Source organism: Chrysemys picta, chromosome 15 (assembly GCF_011386835.1).
Source record: "Chrysemys picta bellii isolate R12L10 chromosome 15, ASM1138683v2, whole genome shotgun sequence".
Classification (NCBI taxonomy): domain Eukaryota; kingdom Metazoa; phylum Chordata; order Testudines; family Emydidae; genus Chrysemys; species Chrysemys picta.
In genome coordinates, this window is record NC_088805.1 from 11,967,466 (window position 1) to 11,984,238 (window position 16,773).

General features: G+C 47.5%; 1 protein-coding gene across 4 annotated transcripts in view; it reads left to right on the plus strand.

The window, feature by feature from the left end:
• LIMK2 (LIM domain kinase 2) overlaps positions 1–16,136 on the plus strand; it is a 43,350-nt gene extending 27,214 nt beyond the window's left edge. For all 4 annotated transcript variants that reach the window (XM_042841652.2, XM_005288657.4, XM_065567855.1 and 1 more), the window contains 11 exons: positions 383–488; positions 1,507–1,706; positions 2,560–2,746; positions 5,969–6,055; positions 6,876–7,007; positions 7,328–7,384; positions 7,594–7,659; positions 8,595–8,769; positions 10,633–10,688; positions 13,705–13,862; positions 14,161–16,136. In XM_042841652.2, the coding sequence (XP_042697586.2) occupies positions 383–488; positions 1,507–1,706; positions 2,560–2,746; positions 5,969–6,055; positions 6,876–7,007; positions 7,328–7,384; positions 7,594–7,659; positions 8,595–8,769; positions 10,633–10,688; positions 13,705–13,862; positions 14,161–14,317 (1,381 nt within the window). In that variant the 3' untranslated portion in view covers positions 14,318–16,136. The remainder of the gene's footprint in view (positions 1–382; positions 489–1,506; positions 1,707–2,559; positions 2,747–5,968; positions 6,056–6,875; positions 7,008–7,327; positions 7,385–7,593; positions 7,660–8,594; positions 8,770–10,632; positions 10,689–13,704; positions 13,863–14,160) is intronic.
• Positions 16,137–16,773: the final 637 nt, after the last annotated feature.

Consider the following 16,773-nt stretch of genomic DNA (forward strand, 5'->3'; position numbering starts at 1 on the left):
TTGTTCTCCTACATTGTTATGGCTAACTTAAACTGTGATTCAGGGCAGGGATTCTCCACTGCCCAGAAATCACTTATGAGATTATAGCAGTAACAAATAAAGAAACTAGTTACCTTTCCCTATGGCTTGGCTATTGTTTGCGTCCTTTCCCTGTGGGTATATGAGAAGGTCCTTTATTTGCCAAGCTTTCTGAGGTCTTGGCACCTCAGAGAATGCTTGCCATCACAGCTTAGTGTTATCTCACGTTAGCAGACTGAGAACCCTTCACTTATTTCTGGATCCTAAAAGTGAAGAACACTTGCTGGGAAGTAGAGATCCATTGAACGTCTGATAATCCTGTGTTTAGGCGGATTCTCCAGCATGACTCTTTCCTTTCATTTAGAGTCAACAGAAGACATATTAGCCCAGATGTCCAAAATGCCATCCACTCTGGAGACCGGATCCTGGAAATCAATGGAGTCCCTATTCGCACATTACAAGTGGAGGAAGTAGGTATAGTTTTATCTTGAGTAATCCTGCAGTCTATACTCCAGACTGATTTCCCCCCCCCTGCCCCTTCTACCTTGGGACTTTTTTACAATCTTCTCCCATAGCAGTGCCTATTGCGTGGGGCTGTAATGCTGTCATTGATTTGTACTACAAAACAATCCACTGGCTGTGAATGCAAGAATAAGCTTTTGCTGCCTCTTAGTTTGGAGTCAGCATCTAAGTTCCATTGGGGAGGGGAAGATAGCAGCTGGGAGAGGGCAAATTAGGAAGCAGTTTAGAATAGGGGAGGTGTACATCAACAATTGGTCGGTGGTTAAGGAAGCCTGGAGTGCAGGTTGTCTCAAAGGGAAGGAGTTGGATCAAGTGACTGAGTTGAAGGCAGGGTACATGTATCATCAGGCAAACCTGTTTTGAGAGAGGACAGCTGCCAGGCATGGTCAACTGAGACTGTATCTAGAAGCTGTGTACGGTGTAGCAAGCGACAGATTTGTCTGCATTTACTATATTAAATGCTTTATACAGTTAATCACATTCAAGGTAACTCGGTGCACAATATTAGGCTACCCTTTCGGTCGCTAGACAAACACTTTTTGTCTGTTAGTGTTAGCTAATACCTTGAGCCTTCTCTTCTAAAGGAGAATAATTAGATCTGGGTTTAGACACCTGGGTAGCTTTACATTTCCCTTATAAAGGTGTATTGATCAGCGTTAGGCAAGATCTACATACACTGAAGAAAGGAAGTCCAAGAATAACGTGGCCTCTTTCCAGAAAAATAGTGAGCTGGGTCTCTTGTTGCTGATCAGAGCAGAAGAGGATCTAGCTAGAATGAAGAGCTACATGTTGCTAGATTGTGAGTGGTGTGGTGGACAGTTATATTGTGTGTAACTAAACCACAGCCACAGTGACCTGATTGAGGTACTACTGTAGATTGTAGCCTGAAGGACATTCAGGTGGCTTCATGTTTTTACAATGGTTCCCCTTCAAAGGCTCTTACCCTGCCCTTGGATTTGTGTTCAGGTGGAGGACCTGATTCGCAGGACAAGCCAGACACTTCAGCTGCTCATAGAACATGACCCTGTCTCTCAGCGACTGGACAGACTGCGTCTGGACTCCCGGCTCCCCACCCATGTAAACGCCACCACCACCACCTCACGCTCCATTTCCTCATTGGACATCAAAGGGAATCTGGAAGGAACACTGAACCGGCGCTCCCTCAGGTACCAAACCCTAGGAAAACTGCACTGCGGCTAGTGCTTCTAGAGCAGCAGCTGCAAATCTTCTGAGAAACTACTGTTTTTTCCTAGACTATGAGAATACCACCACGGCCTGTCACCTCTCATCCAGCTGTGTGTGTTTTAGTGTGCCCTAGAGCCTGGGCTGTACGATGCACGGTCTTGCAATTGCAAATGACTGAGTCATGGACAGGCCAAGCCGGATGAAGCATTGCCCAGGAGATGAAGTTGCAGATCCCTTCAGTCATTCTCTATGGACTCCCCTTCGGGCTGGCTTGTTTAATAGTGTTTAGACTGATAAATAAAGACTGAATTGTGGGCTCTAAATCCGCTAACTAACTTTTCCATTTATTTCAAGTGAAGATTTCTGCCAGGCTCAGATGGCTGTGGTGAGAGCTTACCCCTCAGGGACTGGCCCCTGCTATGTGAGGCTTGGGTCATCAGTGTTAGAAAACCTGCCCTCCCCATACTGGGGTCCTCTGTGCCCCACCAACTTCCTTCATCTTACAAAAATTGCAGATCATCCAGTATCACTTCCCCAACACCTGAATCCGTTGCTCAGAACGATCAGGAGTTGTTCCTTGTAAGGTGGAAGTCGGAATCCAAATGGATAGAGATGTGCTGCTGTGGAGGCTGGCCAGCATTGACATTGCTGTTGGCTCACTCAGGAATTTAACACCGGAAGTGACTCTGCAGCATTGGGTACATGCTGCAGCACCATCCACATCTGCAGAATTGTGGGAAGCTAGTGAGCTGGATGGTTACTAGCATGCACTCATTTAGGGTAATAGACCTTCCTTGCAGCTGACCTAATCTTCCAGTCGCTTTCACTCTCCAGGCGAAGTAACAGTATTTCCAAGTCTCCTGGACCCAGCTCTCCAAAGGAACCTCTCATTCTGAACCGTGACATCAGTCGCTCTGAATCGCTGCGCTCTTCCTCTAGCTATTCCCAGCAGATCTTCCGGCCCTGTGATCTGACACATGGTGAAGTACTTGGGAAAGGATTCTTTGGACAAGCTATCAAGGTGAGTGGGCAAAACCATGACCCATGAACTTACTGCCAGATTCCCAAGTTACCGGGTATACATTCTACAGAAACTTTCAGACATCACAACAAAATCTCAAGTGACTTTTATTTCCTTCCCAGTAGCGTGCTGGGCCTGGGAGCTTGACTGGCTGTTTTACCATATTCACAGTTCTCTCTTCTCTTGTACTCACTCAGCTTGAGTGTAGCTGGTATCCTGGAGAGATGGCTTGTTTAAATTGCAGCCTATCTAATAAGCATCTTGTGTGCTAAGGTGTTTGTATATATAGCCAGAGCTGCAGAGTGAGTGGGTCACACCTCTGTCAAGGGGACAGGGGGAGGACTCGCTGTTACATGAAATGTGTCTTCCTAAAGGTGACCACTCAATCTCCCAATCTAGTATTGTGAAGTTCCCTCAGTGCAAGAGTCTGTGCCAGACAGACTGGGACTTATAAGGGATCCAGTGACAGTTACTGTAGAAAACTGTTTAACAGTCAAACTTGACTCCCCCGAGTATTGACCACATCTGTGCAGAGGTCCCTTTGAGAACAAAAAGCTCCTGCAATAGTAACTCTACTCTTCCCTGTATTAACTGTCTGATCTTAGCCATGGAGCGTGGACCCTTCAGGTGCTCCCTCCCTGGCATTCTGCATCAACAGATTTCCTCCCAACCCCCATAATTAGAGTTTCTGCAGTCTGCTCAGATGTCTGGTATTACTATAGCTGACCCTTGAGTCAGTTTCCTGAACACTATCTACCTTCCAAGGACCAGTGTGAGCTCTTCAGTACCCTGATCTCCATCCCACTATGCTGTGGGAATCCGTTTCTCCTTAACCACTGTTGTATCAATCATCCTCCTGTGCTTCCTTGGCAATATGACAGTGTGCTCTGGGATTCATACTGCTAAGTGTTCAATCTTTGATATGGTACTATGCTAATTGGCATATTTATTTTCTTTGCTCATAGACAAATAGCATGTCCAGGTAAGCAGAACCTTTTCCTCTGCAGCATGTCTTGCCATCTGCATCCCCGTGGGGTTAACAGCACAGAGGCATTTCCTCTCGTGTTGGTGCATGCACTGGGAGATAAAATCTCCTCAGTGAGTTCCACAATGGCATTGTTCTTGTTAAGTTTGTTTGATATACCAGCCTAAAGAGTCCATTTAGTTGTCTTCGTTACTTCCCTTCACTTCCCTTGCTTTCGTCACTGTGCTTTAGACACTTACACCTCTTTGCGGAAGGTGATGGCATAGTGCTCCTCGGCACTCGGCTAATGTTTGGATAGGAGCAAGAGAAGGGATGCTGTATTGCTGCCTGTTCCTGTTATCCACACCAGAGTCTCCAGGTTTTCACACTCCACATAGAACAGAGTAGTGCTGAATTCTACTGCTCACCTTTAGTGTGCACTGGTGTCAAGGCTGAATCCGATCTTTCCAGTAGAGCGGTTTCCCAGATTCTCCGTGCTCGTGGCCCCTTTCCAGCCTAATGTTCTTTACAACACTTGTCCCCCAAGATCTTGAACTCTAAACATGAGCAGGTGACACTTTGTAGCCACAACATACCAGAAATTATTTAGTAAGCTTCACAAAACAGAGGTGCAAAAAGGACCCCGTCATTGTGAGACTGAGTCTGTTTTACTGATGTGCATTTCAGCTGGGGAGATAATTACTTTTGATTAGCAGTCAGTTGTTATGCTTTCTTTATAATCGTAATTGAAGCAAAGCTGGACTCTGCATTTCATCCTGTTATCTATGAGAACTTCCATGGCTTCTGCAACTACAGCAGAATTACTCCTTCACAAAGCCCCCAAATCTGAGCTCCTGGCTAATGTAAGTTTCAGGGTCTCCCAAAAGAGGCTTGTCTTTTAATAGCCAAGTCAGCACTGCTGAGTCACAGTTTCTTGCATGATTGGAGTTGGTTGATCCACTGCTTTTCTCTTTGGGTCACCAGGAGAATAGTCCTGTGGATGGATCTCATGTTCCTCAATGCTGAGTTGAGGGCCTGAGGGTTTCTGCTGGGCTCTTCAGTTCCCACAAAGTCTGAAACAGGAAAGCTCTTCCAGTTTTGTCTCTGAGATTAAGACCAGTTTCCAAATGTTCTGTTGAAAGCTTCTACCCTGTTCTCTATGGACTGAACATTCCTCTTCTCTCTTTTGAGAGAAGAGGAATCAGCTTGTTTAGGTGCCCAGAAATTTAAGCGAGGTACACTCTGCCACCCAAGCTGAATTACTGAAAGAGTCAGCAGGAGGAGAAGTTCTTCCAGAAAACCTGCAGTCCTGCTCTAAATCCAGAGTCAGGCTGATTTCAGTGTGAAAGGAGTTGCTGGTTAAAAGGCACCCAGATCCTCACAGAGCAATGCAAAAAAAGTCAAGAATCATTTGATAAGACTTCAACAGCTTTCATGAAGGACCTGGCACAGTTTTCAGGCATTTAAGAGCATGGTGGTGTGTGTGACACAGTGAAGCCATGAGGCTTTAGGTACTGTCTCGCATGTCGTCACCTTGGTGCCACCCTTGGAGATTGCAGTACACTTTTCACACCGAATGTGGAACCTTGACTGCTTGCTGTCGCAACTAAACAGTCTCCAGTTGTTCATCTCCACCCAGCATTGCAAAGGAACAAGTTTTCAAAAAGCCCATCAGAAACTTAGAACTTGCTGGAAGCTACATGACAGCGGGGATATCTGTTGACTTGGTGTGAATTGCTTAGTTGTTCTTCTTGACCCATGAAAAAGGGAACCATCCTCAGTAATTTCACTAATACAGGCTGAAGTGGTTGGTTAAGGTCTGTGTGCATGGGGACCTGCTTTTCATGTTGGTTTAATTGTGCTTGTATGGTTTAAGGTAATTCCAGGCACACACAGGTGCAGGGTTAATACAGAGGCTCTAGCAGCCTGCAGCACACACTCAGATCCTGCACTGCTTAAAATTGAACCACTAACGGGGGTTCTTTGGATACAATAATATTGTGGACTCATAAGGCCACACCACAATGGGCCTTTTGTGTGTCTATTTTATCACTTTCAACTTACAGAATCTTATGGGAATTTGTTTTTTTGTGTGGCAGTTTCCTGCAACTCCCTGGACCTGGTCTGTCTGAATTTCCTCTCTTCTCCCTGGTCAGGGGTGGAGGGAGATGTGACCCACAGTTTGGGAAACCCTGCTCTAAAGCATCTATAGGTTTCCTAGGGCTTTACTTCCTGCTGTGACAGTGTCTGTCCAACAGGTAACGCACAAAGCAACAGGGAAGGTGATGGTGATGAAGGAGCTGATTCGCTGTGATGAGGAAACACAGAAGACTTTCTTGACAGAGGTAGGAGCAAGCTCTCAAGTAAGGCAGGGAGCCAGTTGTGTGGGGGTTAGAGCTCCTCTCTGCCCCTTGGTAGTAATGCCTACCAGTGATCTTAGCAGGGAAGCAGCATGTTGGGGGAAGAACGGACCTGGTTGAAAATGTATGTCACAATTAAACATGACTGACTTATTCAGAAAACGAAGATGACTTATTGAAAATTAATGAATAGGAAGTCTAAGAGGCACTCTGAGCTTAAGAGGCTATTTGGTTGAACTGTGCTTAGTGAATATAAGTGTAAAACGTAGGATGCATCCTGTACAGCGAGCTTTCCAGTATAAAACATTAATAGGAAACAGCTGACTCAGAGACTCAGATCTGGAAGATGTTCCACTTAGTTACAACAGAGAAGGACATTTTTAAATCCAACCTATTGAATGGCTGCCTTCCTCGTTCCCCAAAGTCAGGCTTCTCTGAAAAACAGCTTCCTAAATATCCGAATGCGTCTCTTCTGGCCCTAAGTATGTCATATAGCACACTAGCTGCAGTGTGGAAGTCTTGTCAACTAAACCATAACCAGCGTAGGGGCTCTCCAACCTGATCGCTATCTTTCAAGAATCAAATAATGTAAACAAAGGAAGCAACAATGATCATTGAATTGTCTTAAAGTTGGGTTTTGAATGGACTTTCTTCTGATACCTCTGGGAGGTGCAGTGGGGCTCCACGGATGGTATGTTCCCCTTCTCTCCCAGTGCGGGGACCAGTAAGTAAAGCTCCTGAGAATCTCAGGAAGGCATATACCAATCTTTCATGGGGGTGGGGGGGGATGTCTCTGCCTCCACAGGTGAAAGTGATGCGCAGTTTGGATCACCCCAATGTGCTGAAGTTCATTGGTGTACTGTACAAGGACAAGAAGCTGAACCTTCTCACGGAGTACATTGAAGGGGGGACTCTAAAGGACTTCCTCCGCAATGCAGTGAGTAAATGCCTCCTGGAGCATGTATGGGCATCCTGATGGCTCTCTGGCCAGTGTGAAACAGGTGCCCTGGCTACACAACACTGTCTTTCTGCTGCTGAGTGTCCACAAGGAGCCCAAAGAGCTGGATTGTCATCTCTCCTTTGAAGCTGGTTCCTCCAGGTGAAGGGAAGCTTCCCCTGCTTTTGCCCATGCTATAGCTGGCCTGTGGATAGAGCATCTTGCTCTCCAGGACTATATCATCTTTCTCCAATTCTAGCAGGAGGTGGCCAGCTAGTGAGATGAGACCTGATCACTCAGGAGTTGTCATTGTTTTGCAGGACCCTTTTCCTTGGCAGCAGAAGGTCAGCTTTGCCAAAGGAGTGGCTTCGGGAATGGTGAGTCAATCTTCTGTTGAGACTGCTCCTCCAGGATTCTGGTTGAAGCATGGCGGGCTGATGTAACAGTATGTTATATAATGGCCTGCAGCAGCTACGTGGTAGTTAGGGAAATACTGAGTGCTTATACCAATGTTTTGAGGGGGTTAACTCCAAAGGATATATTCACGAGACTTGCTCTAACGCTGCTTTCTGTCCCTCTATTTCAGGCCTATTTGCACTCCATGTCTATCATCCACAGAGACCTGAATTCGCATAACTGTCTGATCAAACTGGTGAGCTCTGGAATATGGTCCTTCCTTTTTCTCCTCTCCTACCTATACTTTTCTCCATGTAATGTTAGCTTCCATGGACACACTAGGCCTTCTGGTTACTCTCCCTGGCAGCGTGGAGACGATCCCTTCTTGTAAGCCTTCTAGCATGTATCCAGTTTTCATTTCAATGTCCCCATAAATGAAAGTTCCACAGCCTAATTTTTTACTTTCACTCCATTAATCCTGGTCACACCCTTGAGTCCTCTCCCATTTTTAAACCCTTTGTACTCTGTTGTAGCCTTTTCCCCACTAGTTGTTGCTGAGTTGAGCTATATACTTGGCTCTCCTAACCTTTGTCCATAAATTGCACCCACTGTCCCTTTTGTTTCTTCTCTGATCATTCATTTTGTGTCTCTCCCTCCCCAAGAATCCTGGGGGTGCGCGCTCTCTCTATTTTAATACGCTGTGGGCTTCATTCCCTCAGCCCTGACTCTCAATGTCCCCTTAGTCTGAATATCGGGTCTACCTCTGGGCTGCGAACCCCAACGTCAAATCTGAGCAGCGAGTTTGCTAGCAAAGACTTCTGGGTAGAATTAGATAAGCTGGATAGAGCCAAATGCATTATAGCAACTGTAAGAAAGTGAATGGAGTTAAAACTCCTCCTTCCCTGCAGGAGGACTCATGGGCTGTCTTCTCTCCTTACTCACCCTATCTGATCTTGTCTCCCTCTACCTCTTCCCCCTATTCCCTGGGAGTGTGCTGGGCTCCCATGTTCACTGCATTCTTCTAGCTAGCTGCAGGAGGCTTCCTTATTGCCTGCCTGCACAGCTGCTGCTATTGTTACATTGAATGTGCAGTTTATAAGTGGCAGGAAATATAGCCGCTCTGTGCTAATGAGTTACCTCTGGGAGGAGCTGAGGGGGAATCAGTTGTTTGTGATTAAATCCCTTGGCTAGGATAACACTGTGGTGGTTGCTGATTTTGGACTGTCTCGGCTGATTGTGGAAGAGAGAAAGAAACCCACCCTGGAAAAGCCATCTGTCAAGAAGCGAACTCTACGCAAGAGCGACAGGAAGAAGCGCTATACTGTGGTCGGGAACCCGTACTGGATGGCGCCGGAGATGTTAAATGGTAAGATGCTCATACTGTGGCAGGTGAGGAGCCACCTCAGGGCACAGATGATGGAAACTCCGGCCGTTGGCAGCAATCAAATCTATTAGCTGCCTAAGGCTTTAGACCTTCTAATACACGAGCTTCTTTCTTGTCAACAAATCTGGTGGACGTGCTTTCCCTTCGGAGCCTGGCAAAGGGTTATCCTGCTTTTCCAAAGCATTAGAGTAGTGATGCAGGAACGCTAATGTATAGCATGCCTGGCACCTGCCAAGAGAACTGCCAGCTGTGCCCCCAAGATAGTCTGCTCTGATGTCATATCCTCGGGTACCAGGGCTCTTCCCAGATCCAACACTCGCTTGGCCCTGCAACAATTTTCCTGGCTGTGGAGAGAGGCCTCTATCTCTGCCTGGCGAGACCAGCCCTGTGGATCCTGTCTCCTCGCAGAGGCCTGCTTTCCCTGTCTCAGCCCTCTGCTGTCTGATCTCTTTAGCACTTAATTTATTACCTCTGCAGTCATTGCAGCAAAAACTGGGCATCCAGCTTCCTGGGCAGCCAGCACTGGCTTAGCGTACCATGGAAATGCATTGAAAGGACTATCCGTGTGAATGGCAAAGGCTCTCTGGATTTGACATCAGCAGTCACTTAAACCCTGCAATAGAACCCTTTCTCTTCCCTTGAGCACCCTTTTTCTTCCCTTGAAACTGGGCTGTATTATAGGCTTTATGGAAATGAAGTGTGTGTGTGTGTGTGTGTGTGTGTGTAATGGCAGTGAAAGAGCTGATTTTGATGATGGACATTTTTTGTCTAGCCACAGACTGAATACAGCAGTGGCAGTTTCCACCCCTGCATCTCCACTGTGCTTCTTGTTCTATCTGAATGTTCTAACCTCTTTCTAAGCAGTCCTTCAGCTCCATGGCCCATTCCCTTCTCTGTGAATAATGCCAATTATGGTGGAGGCTCCTGTGATAACTGAAGCCAACAAACTGTTGTTGGATGGTATCTACTCTAGGTCATTATCCAGCTAAGATACTGTCCCCATTTCCCAGGCTCTGGCAGGAATATGGTTGGTGGTCTGTCAAGAAAAGTTGCCCTGGAAACTTTACAGCTTTATTCTGCTGCCTGGAATCCTGCTTGTGCCTCACTCTTGCAGTAACATGCTTCCATTACTGCAGTGGGGAAATACACCTGTCCTTTCCAGGCTGTGTCCAGTAAGTTTGGAGCCAGCAAGTGAATTTATTCACTGCTACTTTAAGCCAGCACCACAACAGGTAATCAGAAATGCTCAACAAAGGTTGGTGGTGCAAAAACCAGAGAGCTCTGCCCTCACTGAGCAATCCCTTCAGAAACGTGGAGTGCAGGAGGGCTGTTGGCTATTCCAGCCTGTACCTGCATGATCAAGAACAGCTAAGGTGGGCATTGAACATAAGACATAATTGTTTTTTATTCATTTCCTTGCAAAACAGCCATGGAGGGGAGCAGCCACCGGGCTCTGAAACTAGATGCAGCTGCTCTAGATGTACATGCTAATTGCTACTTTGCCATGCTAGGAACCCTCTTGCTCCCCCACATCAGTGACTAACTCCAGCTCTGCCTGGGAAACAAATCTAACCTTGTAAAATGGTCATGAGTGCAGGCAGGGACACCTCTTCCCCCACCCTTACCAGGATGCTGCTGAGAAAAAAGTCACATTTTACTTGGCTGAGCACGGCTGTGCTTGACTCCACTTCGGAGCACTCGCTGGCCCGCTAGGCTGCCTGGGCCTGGATTGTGAATCCTTCCTGGTGCTGGCTTAGAGGCTGCTGCACAATGGGATGCTATTCGGCCCGACTGCACTAGGAACACCCCGAGCTCACAAAGTCGCCTGTCTTGTATTTCCTGCAGGGCAGAGTTATGACGAGACTGTGGACATCTTCTCGTTTGGGATTGTTCTCTGTGAGGTAAGTCCAGGCCACACTGGGGTGTCTAGTGCGTCTGAGCAAGAGGGCTTCCAAACCTCACCGGGGTCCTGTCCTACCTCTTCCTCTCCATACGCAACAGAAGGCAGCTCTGTGTAGCTGAGTCTGGGTTCCTGACTCAAATGTACTGTGGCTAGGACTAGTCTGGAGAGTTGCACCTTGCATGCCCATCTCACTCCCCTGAGTGTGGGGGTGGGAGGGAAGACGGCACTTACTGCTCTGTTGGTGCAGTTCCTGCCTTAAACTTAGAACTGGTGCTGGGAAAGAGACAATCTGGCTCTAGCGCAAAAATGTTGGGATTTAGGTGGCATCTTCCAGCAACCTGGGAGCTTAGAGCGGAGATTCCTTCTCCCTCCTCCTGAACCCTGGGTCTTCAGCCTGTAATTAGCCATGGTAATTCAGGGTCTTTGTAAGGGTGAGATTTGACACCTAAGAGGTGGTCAAAATCTGTCTGAAGGTGAAAAGTGGGGCTTAATTCGCAGATCCTGCTTCTAGAAGGAATGTGTCTGATCTGGCTGTACAGCGACTTCTCTGCCCCACTCCTGCTGTATGTAGAAAATAGGCCATCTCTTTTCTTCATGATATGAATGTCTGATACAAATCCGAGAACCAATATCCTGTGTGCCTAAAACTTCTCCCCACCTCCTTCCCTTGCATCACCAGCCAGATGTGCATTACATACAGATTGTTCCCAAAGGAAAGCACAGCCTTTTAAAGTGCCCAATGTGTATAGAAGTGAGAGCAATCGGGGGTGGCAGGGAGACCCGAATTGGAGTTTTCCTCTTAATGCTTGGGTGGAGAATATGAAAAAAATGTCTCATGCATGAATGGTACGGCCTCATCTAGAATACTGTGCTGGTAACCAGTGTTCCCTCTATTTTTTTCCATCCAAGTGCAGAATTAATTTTATGTGCACCAATATCGAGGGGATGTGTGCCACCAGTAGAAACAAAAAACCTAGATATGATAGATATTTGTTAAAAGTTACCATTGGGATAATTACTCCAGCCAGAACAGGTTAGGTATTTTAGAACTCACTACTCAATTAAATTTAAGCCTGCGAGAGAAATAAAATTATGAAATGCATAGACCAGTCAAAAAACTAAAATAACAGCGCTTTGAAAGAATAAAATTACAGAGAACATATATGTGCATTGCAGGAAGTACCAAGAAATAACACAAGTATGTGTTGGGATGTGTCAGAGACAGTGCGTATGTGCTGGCTGCTGGGGAAGTCTGAGACACTGTGCTCTGTCTCTTTAAGGCGCTCAGCAGCTGAGCTCTCCTGCTCCTGAGACCTGTCCCTCCTGCCCTGCTCTGCAGAGATGGGGTACATGGGCTGGAGGGATGGGGACACCCTGACATCAGTGCTCCCCTATGCCCGCTCTGCACAGCAAGCAGGGGGATCCCAGGAGCAGCTGGCCAGGGGCTCCGAGAGAGAGGGCAGGAGCAATGTGGCTGCAGAGCAGTGGGGGGAGGGGCACCTGAACACACTGCTGTGTGTGCATGGCACTTGATTCACTCCTGGGTGGCTGTGCAACTGTGCAGCTTAGAGGGAACACAGCTAGTAACCCATCTTCAAGGTTAGTGCAAAATTGCAGGTGGGGTTCAGAGAACAGTAGCAAGAATGAGTAGGGGCCTAGAAATTCTTATAAAGAGGGATTGAAAAAAGTTGGTTTGTTTACCTTAGAAAGGAGACACATAAGAGGAAACATGATAGATAGAATATATATGATAGAGAGGTTCTCTTCCTCCCATCTCATAACTAACACAAACACACACCCATTCAATGAAATTGAAAGTTAGAAAACTCAGAAGTGATAAAAATAATTTTCTATAAAATGCACAATTAGACTGTGGAACTACTTGCCACATGATGTGGTTGTGGTCAACAATTTGGTAATATTCAAAGCGGGATTGTATTTATATGGGTAACAAGAACATCCAGTTAGCATAAAGTATTGGAAGAGAAATAAAACCTCATGTTTCAGGTCTTAAATCAATCTAGGTGTTGGGGATTAGGTTGAGACCTTTGTGGGGGGCAGATTATCACACATCTGCCTGTTCTGGGGTTTGTTGCACATTCCTCTGAACCATCTGTTGTTGGCCACTGTCAGAGATGGGATTCTAGACCATATTGACCACTGGTCTGACCCAGTCAGGCAATTACATTCCCAGGCTTTGACTGGTGGCCTTCTGTATCCAAGGTGACTGGTAGAACTCAGTGCAAAATGTGTTCAGTGTTAGAAGCCCTTAGATAGAGGCAGAGAACCTAAGTAGTGTCCTGTGTATTCTACAGTCTTCTTCCCCATTTCCTTCCTCTGCTTGGGTTTCCCTTCTGAGATTTTTGATTGGTCCCCATAATAATGTGTTTGATGCACAATTTCTTTCCCTCCCTCCTTTGTCACCTTCCTGTTGCCCCTGCAATGTACTTCAGAGCTCACTGCAAATCTCCACTTGCCTTTCCCCAGCTCCCTGGCATGTGAGCTGTGTTGGGGGAGGAGGGTTTTGATAGCATAATGACATCATGGAGGGCTGTGAGCATGCTATAAGATGTTAATACCCTGGGAGCAGAGGAATTGCTTCCTACTTCAGTGCATGGATTGATAGTGGCTAGGACACTGCCCAGTCTGCACTAAAAGCTAAGGTTGTATTGTACCCCTTGCAGCAATACCCTAGGGAGGTGGGAATTGATGTTGGGCTTGATTTTCCTCTGCCATACCAGGGAGAGACCTCTAGGGTCAGCCCCTGTACTGCCTGTGAGGTTTGCCTGTATTAAATGGTGTTGCCTTGATCCTCCTTCATGCAACAAGCCCTTCTGTAGCTGGGGCCTGGTACAATTCTAGCTCTGCTCCCCCTGCCCTGTAATCAGACACGAATTGTAATGTTTCCAGTGAGCCAGCCTAGCTCTAGAGACTGAGCAACCCCCACCGGCTAGCCCTCAGCTGCTGTCCCTGCTGCTACAATCGCTGTTCCTGAGCAGTTCTTTCCCCTCTAGATCATCGGGCAGGTGTATGCTGACCCTGACTGCCTCCCTCGCACACTGGATTTTGGCCTCAATGTAAAGCTGTTCTGGGAGAAGTTTGTTCCTGCCGATTGCCCTCCAGCCTTCTTCCCTCTGGCTGCCATTTGCTGCAGGCTAGAACCAGAGAGCAGGTAAGGGGTGTGAAATGCCGGCTAACCCCTAATCTCTGGTTCTCTTCTGTGTCCAGTTTGTATCTTTGCTTCTCTTGGGCTGGAGATTGCCCTCTCCTCCTGCCCCCACTGGGAAGGTGTTGCTCTGCAGAGTGGGTCAGAGTGGGATGGGAGGTATGCGCTAATATCCAGGGCACTTTGGTTGCTGTGTCCTCACTTCATGAAGGAGTTTTTTGCTGCTGTCTTCCTTTCCCCCATCACTGTCCCAGGAGCTAGTCCACTGCTGTCCTATTGACCCTGTCTTATCACTTCTTTCTAGGCCCCCATTTTCAAAGCTGGAGGATTCCTTTGAAGCCCTTTCTCTCTACTTGGGAGAACTGGGCATCCCCCTCCCTTCCGAGCTGGAGGAGCTGGACCACAATGTGAGCATTCAGTATGGGCTGAGCCGTGACAAGCTACCTGAAAACACAACCTAGGCGGCCCATCCTGTGATCCGTGCTACTTTCCATTGGATCCTATACGCGTGGTGTGGAGGGGAGATGTACTTTGGCCACCTGCAGGGCATTCAGAGGGCACCAACTGCATACTGGGTGCATCACCTCTCCCTCCCCCATGAAACTAAACCGCCATGTCTGTTTGATCTCCTGGTTTCACTGTGGATTTATGGCACATTTTTGCAAGTGAAAAGGGCTATTTCCTGCCTGCTGCACCAAGGAGAGCTGCTCAACACAACACAATTCTTTGGGGCCTGTCTGGCTTTGATTCACTGTGGTGCCTTAGAACTTGACATGTGACTGTAAGCTGTGAAATAGTCCTGGCCTATCTGCCAGGAAGGGAATCACTATAGGAAGTCTCCTTTGTTAGGAACTGCTTTTCTGGAATCACTTGTCCCAGACTTTTTAGTGACTGTGCTCTCCTTGGAAGACCTGGAATACACTAGAACTGGGAAAACCAGGCACCTGGCAAAGGGCTTAGTCAGGGACTCCCTTGCTTTTCTACATGTCAGGGTGGGAGTTCCCGAGCTGGCTAGGGGCTGGGAGAAGCTCTAGGAATTGAGGGGAGCTTGAACGAAATGGTTGTGGTATCAAGTCTGTGGGTAGAATTTGTCTCAGTTAGCGTAGTTCACCCTCCAAGGCCCTGTTCAGAAACACTACAGCCAGTGAAAACTGGGCTTTGCTCACCCTCCTGATGTGAATGAGGCTGTGCTCTGAGTCCAGAGGGTAAGAAGGGGGAGACTGAGTGGTTCTCAGGTATGCTTTTAACTCTACCAACACCTTCAGCTACTGCATCCACACAACCAGTCCCCCAGGCTGGGACCTCAGAGCAGGCAAAAGGCCACAAGTCTGAATGCCCAGAACTGCAGCAGCACTCTGATCCTGATGTGCTGTATAAATGGGAGACTTGTCCCCAAAGAGCTTGTGCCTGTTTCTGGGCATTTGGCCTGGTGCAGTGAGACACATGCCTCATAATGGTGGCAGAATATACCTGGTGCAGAGAATCGCTCTATGCTGAGGCATTTGGCTTGGACTAGGTGAGTGGTGTTTGACATGGATAACCCTCATGAGCGGAAGGAATTTGAGGACATGCTGAAAAGGTTACTCAAGGACAGATGCTAGTGAATTGGAGTCTCATGTCTTCCGTCCTCTGCGTGTACTAGTTGGAGGATTTGTAATTCAGTAGCTATTACTGCCCTTCTCCAGCAAGACCTGCAGTGGAGGGGAGTCCCATAAGTGTCTCTGCCACTCAGTTATCTATTCTGGAGCCCCTGACACAGAACTTGGTCTCATTCTCCAAACAGAATCCTTCTCCAGAGTCATGCCATGCATGGAGGGAACAGAGAGCCTGGGGAGGGAAGGAGGCAACATATTCACTGAGGCTTTGAACTGGGGCATTAGAGGGAAATGTAGGAGGAAGGAAACCGCTTCCCCAGTAATATGTGGCTGGTGCTACCCAGTCAAAGGCTGGCTGCTGAGTCCACTTGAGTTCCATGCCCTCTTGGTAATTACACGGGACCAGCCCTCATGTCTGTCTTAAGTTGGTTGTGTTTAATTTGTATGGTGGTGGTTTTAGAAACAGGAAAGTCCTGTGCTGTGAGCCAGTGGGGGAGTTGTCAATTGGGTCCGGTGGATTCAGGCCTTCTGATTGTTACAGGACTTTCTTCCTACTACTTAGTAGGATGGGGAAACTCAAGGGAGGGCGACCTGGGTGATGTGTGGGTGGGGAGTCTTAACTCCGTGTGATTGCACAGCACAATGTTTGTTGACTAAATTAAAAGCAATAAATATACCCTAGGGACATAAGGCTGTTTGTCTGCTTTTGGAGCTTATAAAGAACATGAGGCTGCCATACAATGGGACCCCTCACTCAGCTGTCGCAGGCCTGCAGCAGGGCCTCACCAGGGACCTCCGACTGGTAGCTGCAGACTGACTTGACTGAGCAAGGGCTTTGTAGAAGGTTCGGCTCTGATGCCTGACCTCTGTGCAAATCCTCTACAGAACTGCCTTTAGCTGGGGTAATGGAACAGGTGGCAGTGATAGCAGCTACTGTCAGGCCTAGACTTAAAAATAAAAAGCATTTGTCCTGCCAGCCAGTGTAACCTCCTGACTGTGTTTACACGCCAGCCTTTCCAAAGCAAGAGCCAGGGGACCTGCGCTGCCTCTGAGCAGGAAGTAAAACAGACTCCACTTGCCTCAGAGCAGAAAAGGAATAATTAGATCATCTCGCCACAGGCCCAGCCTGCTTGGTCACAGTAGCTTGTTCTGGGCTAGTGAATAGACAGCTGCTTTTTTAGACATGCTCTGCTCCATTCTAATGCTGGCACTTCCCAGTATGTCTACAGCGTCAACATCCCATGGTGTTAGCTCTAGGTGAAGGCATGTTCTTCTCTGAAGTGCGGCGGTGAGTGTGGTTGTCTCTCTCTCTTATGCAGGCT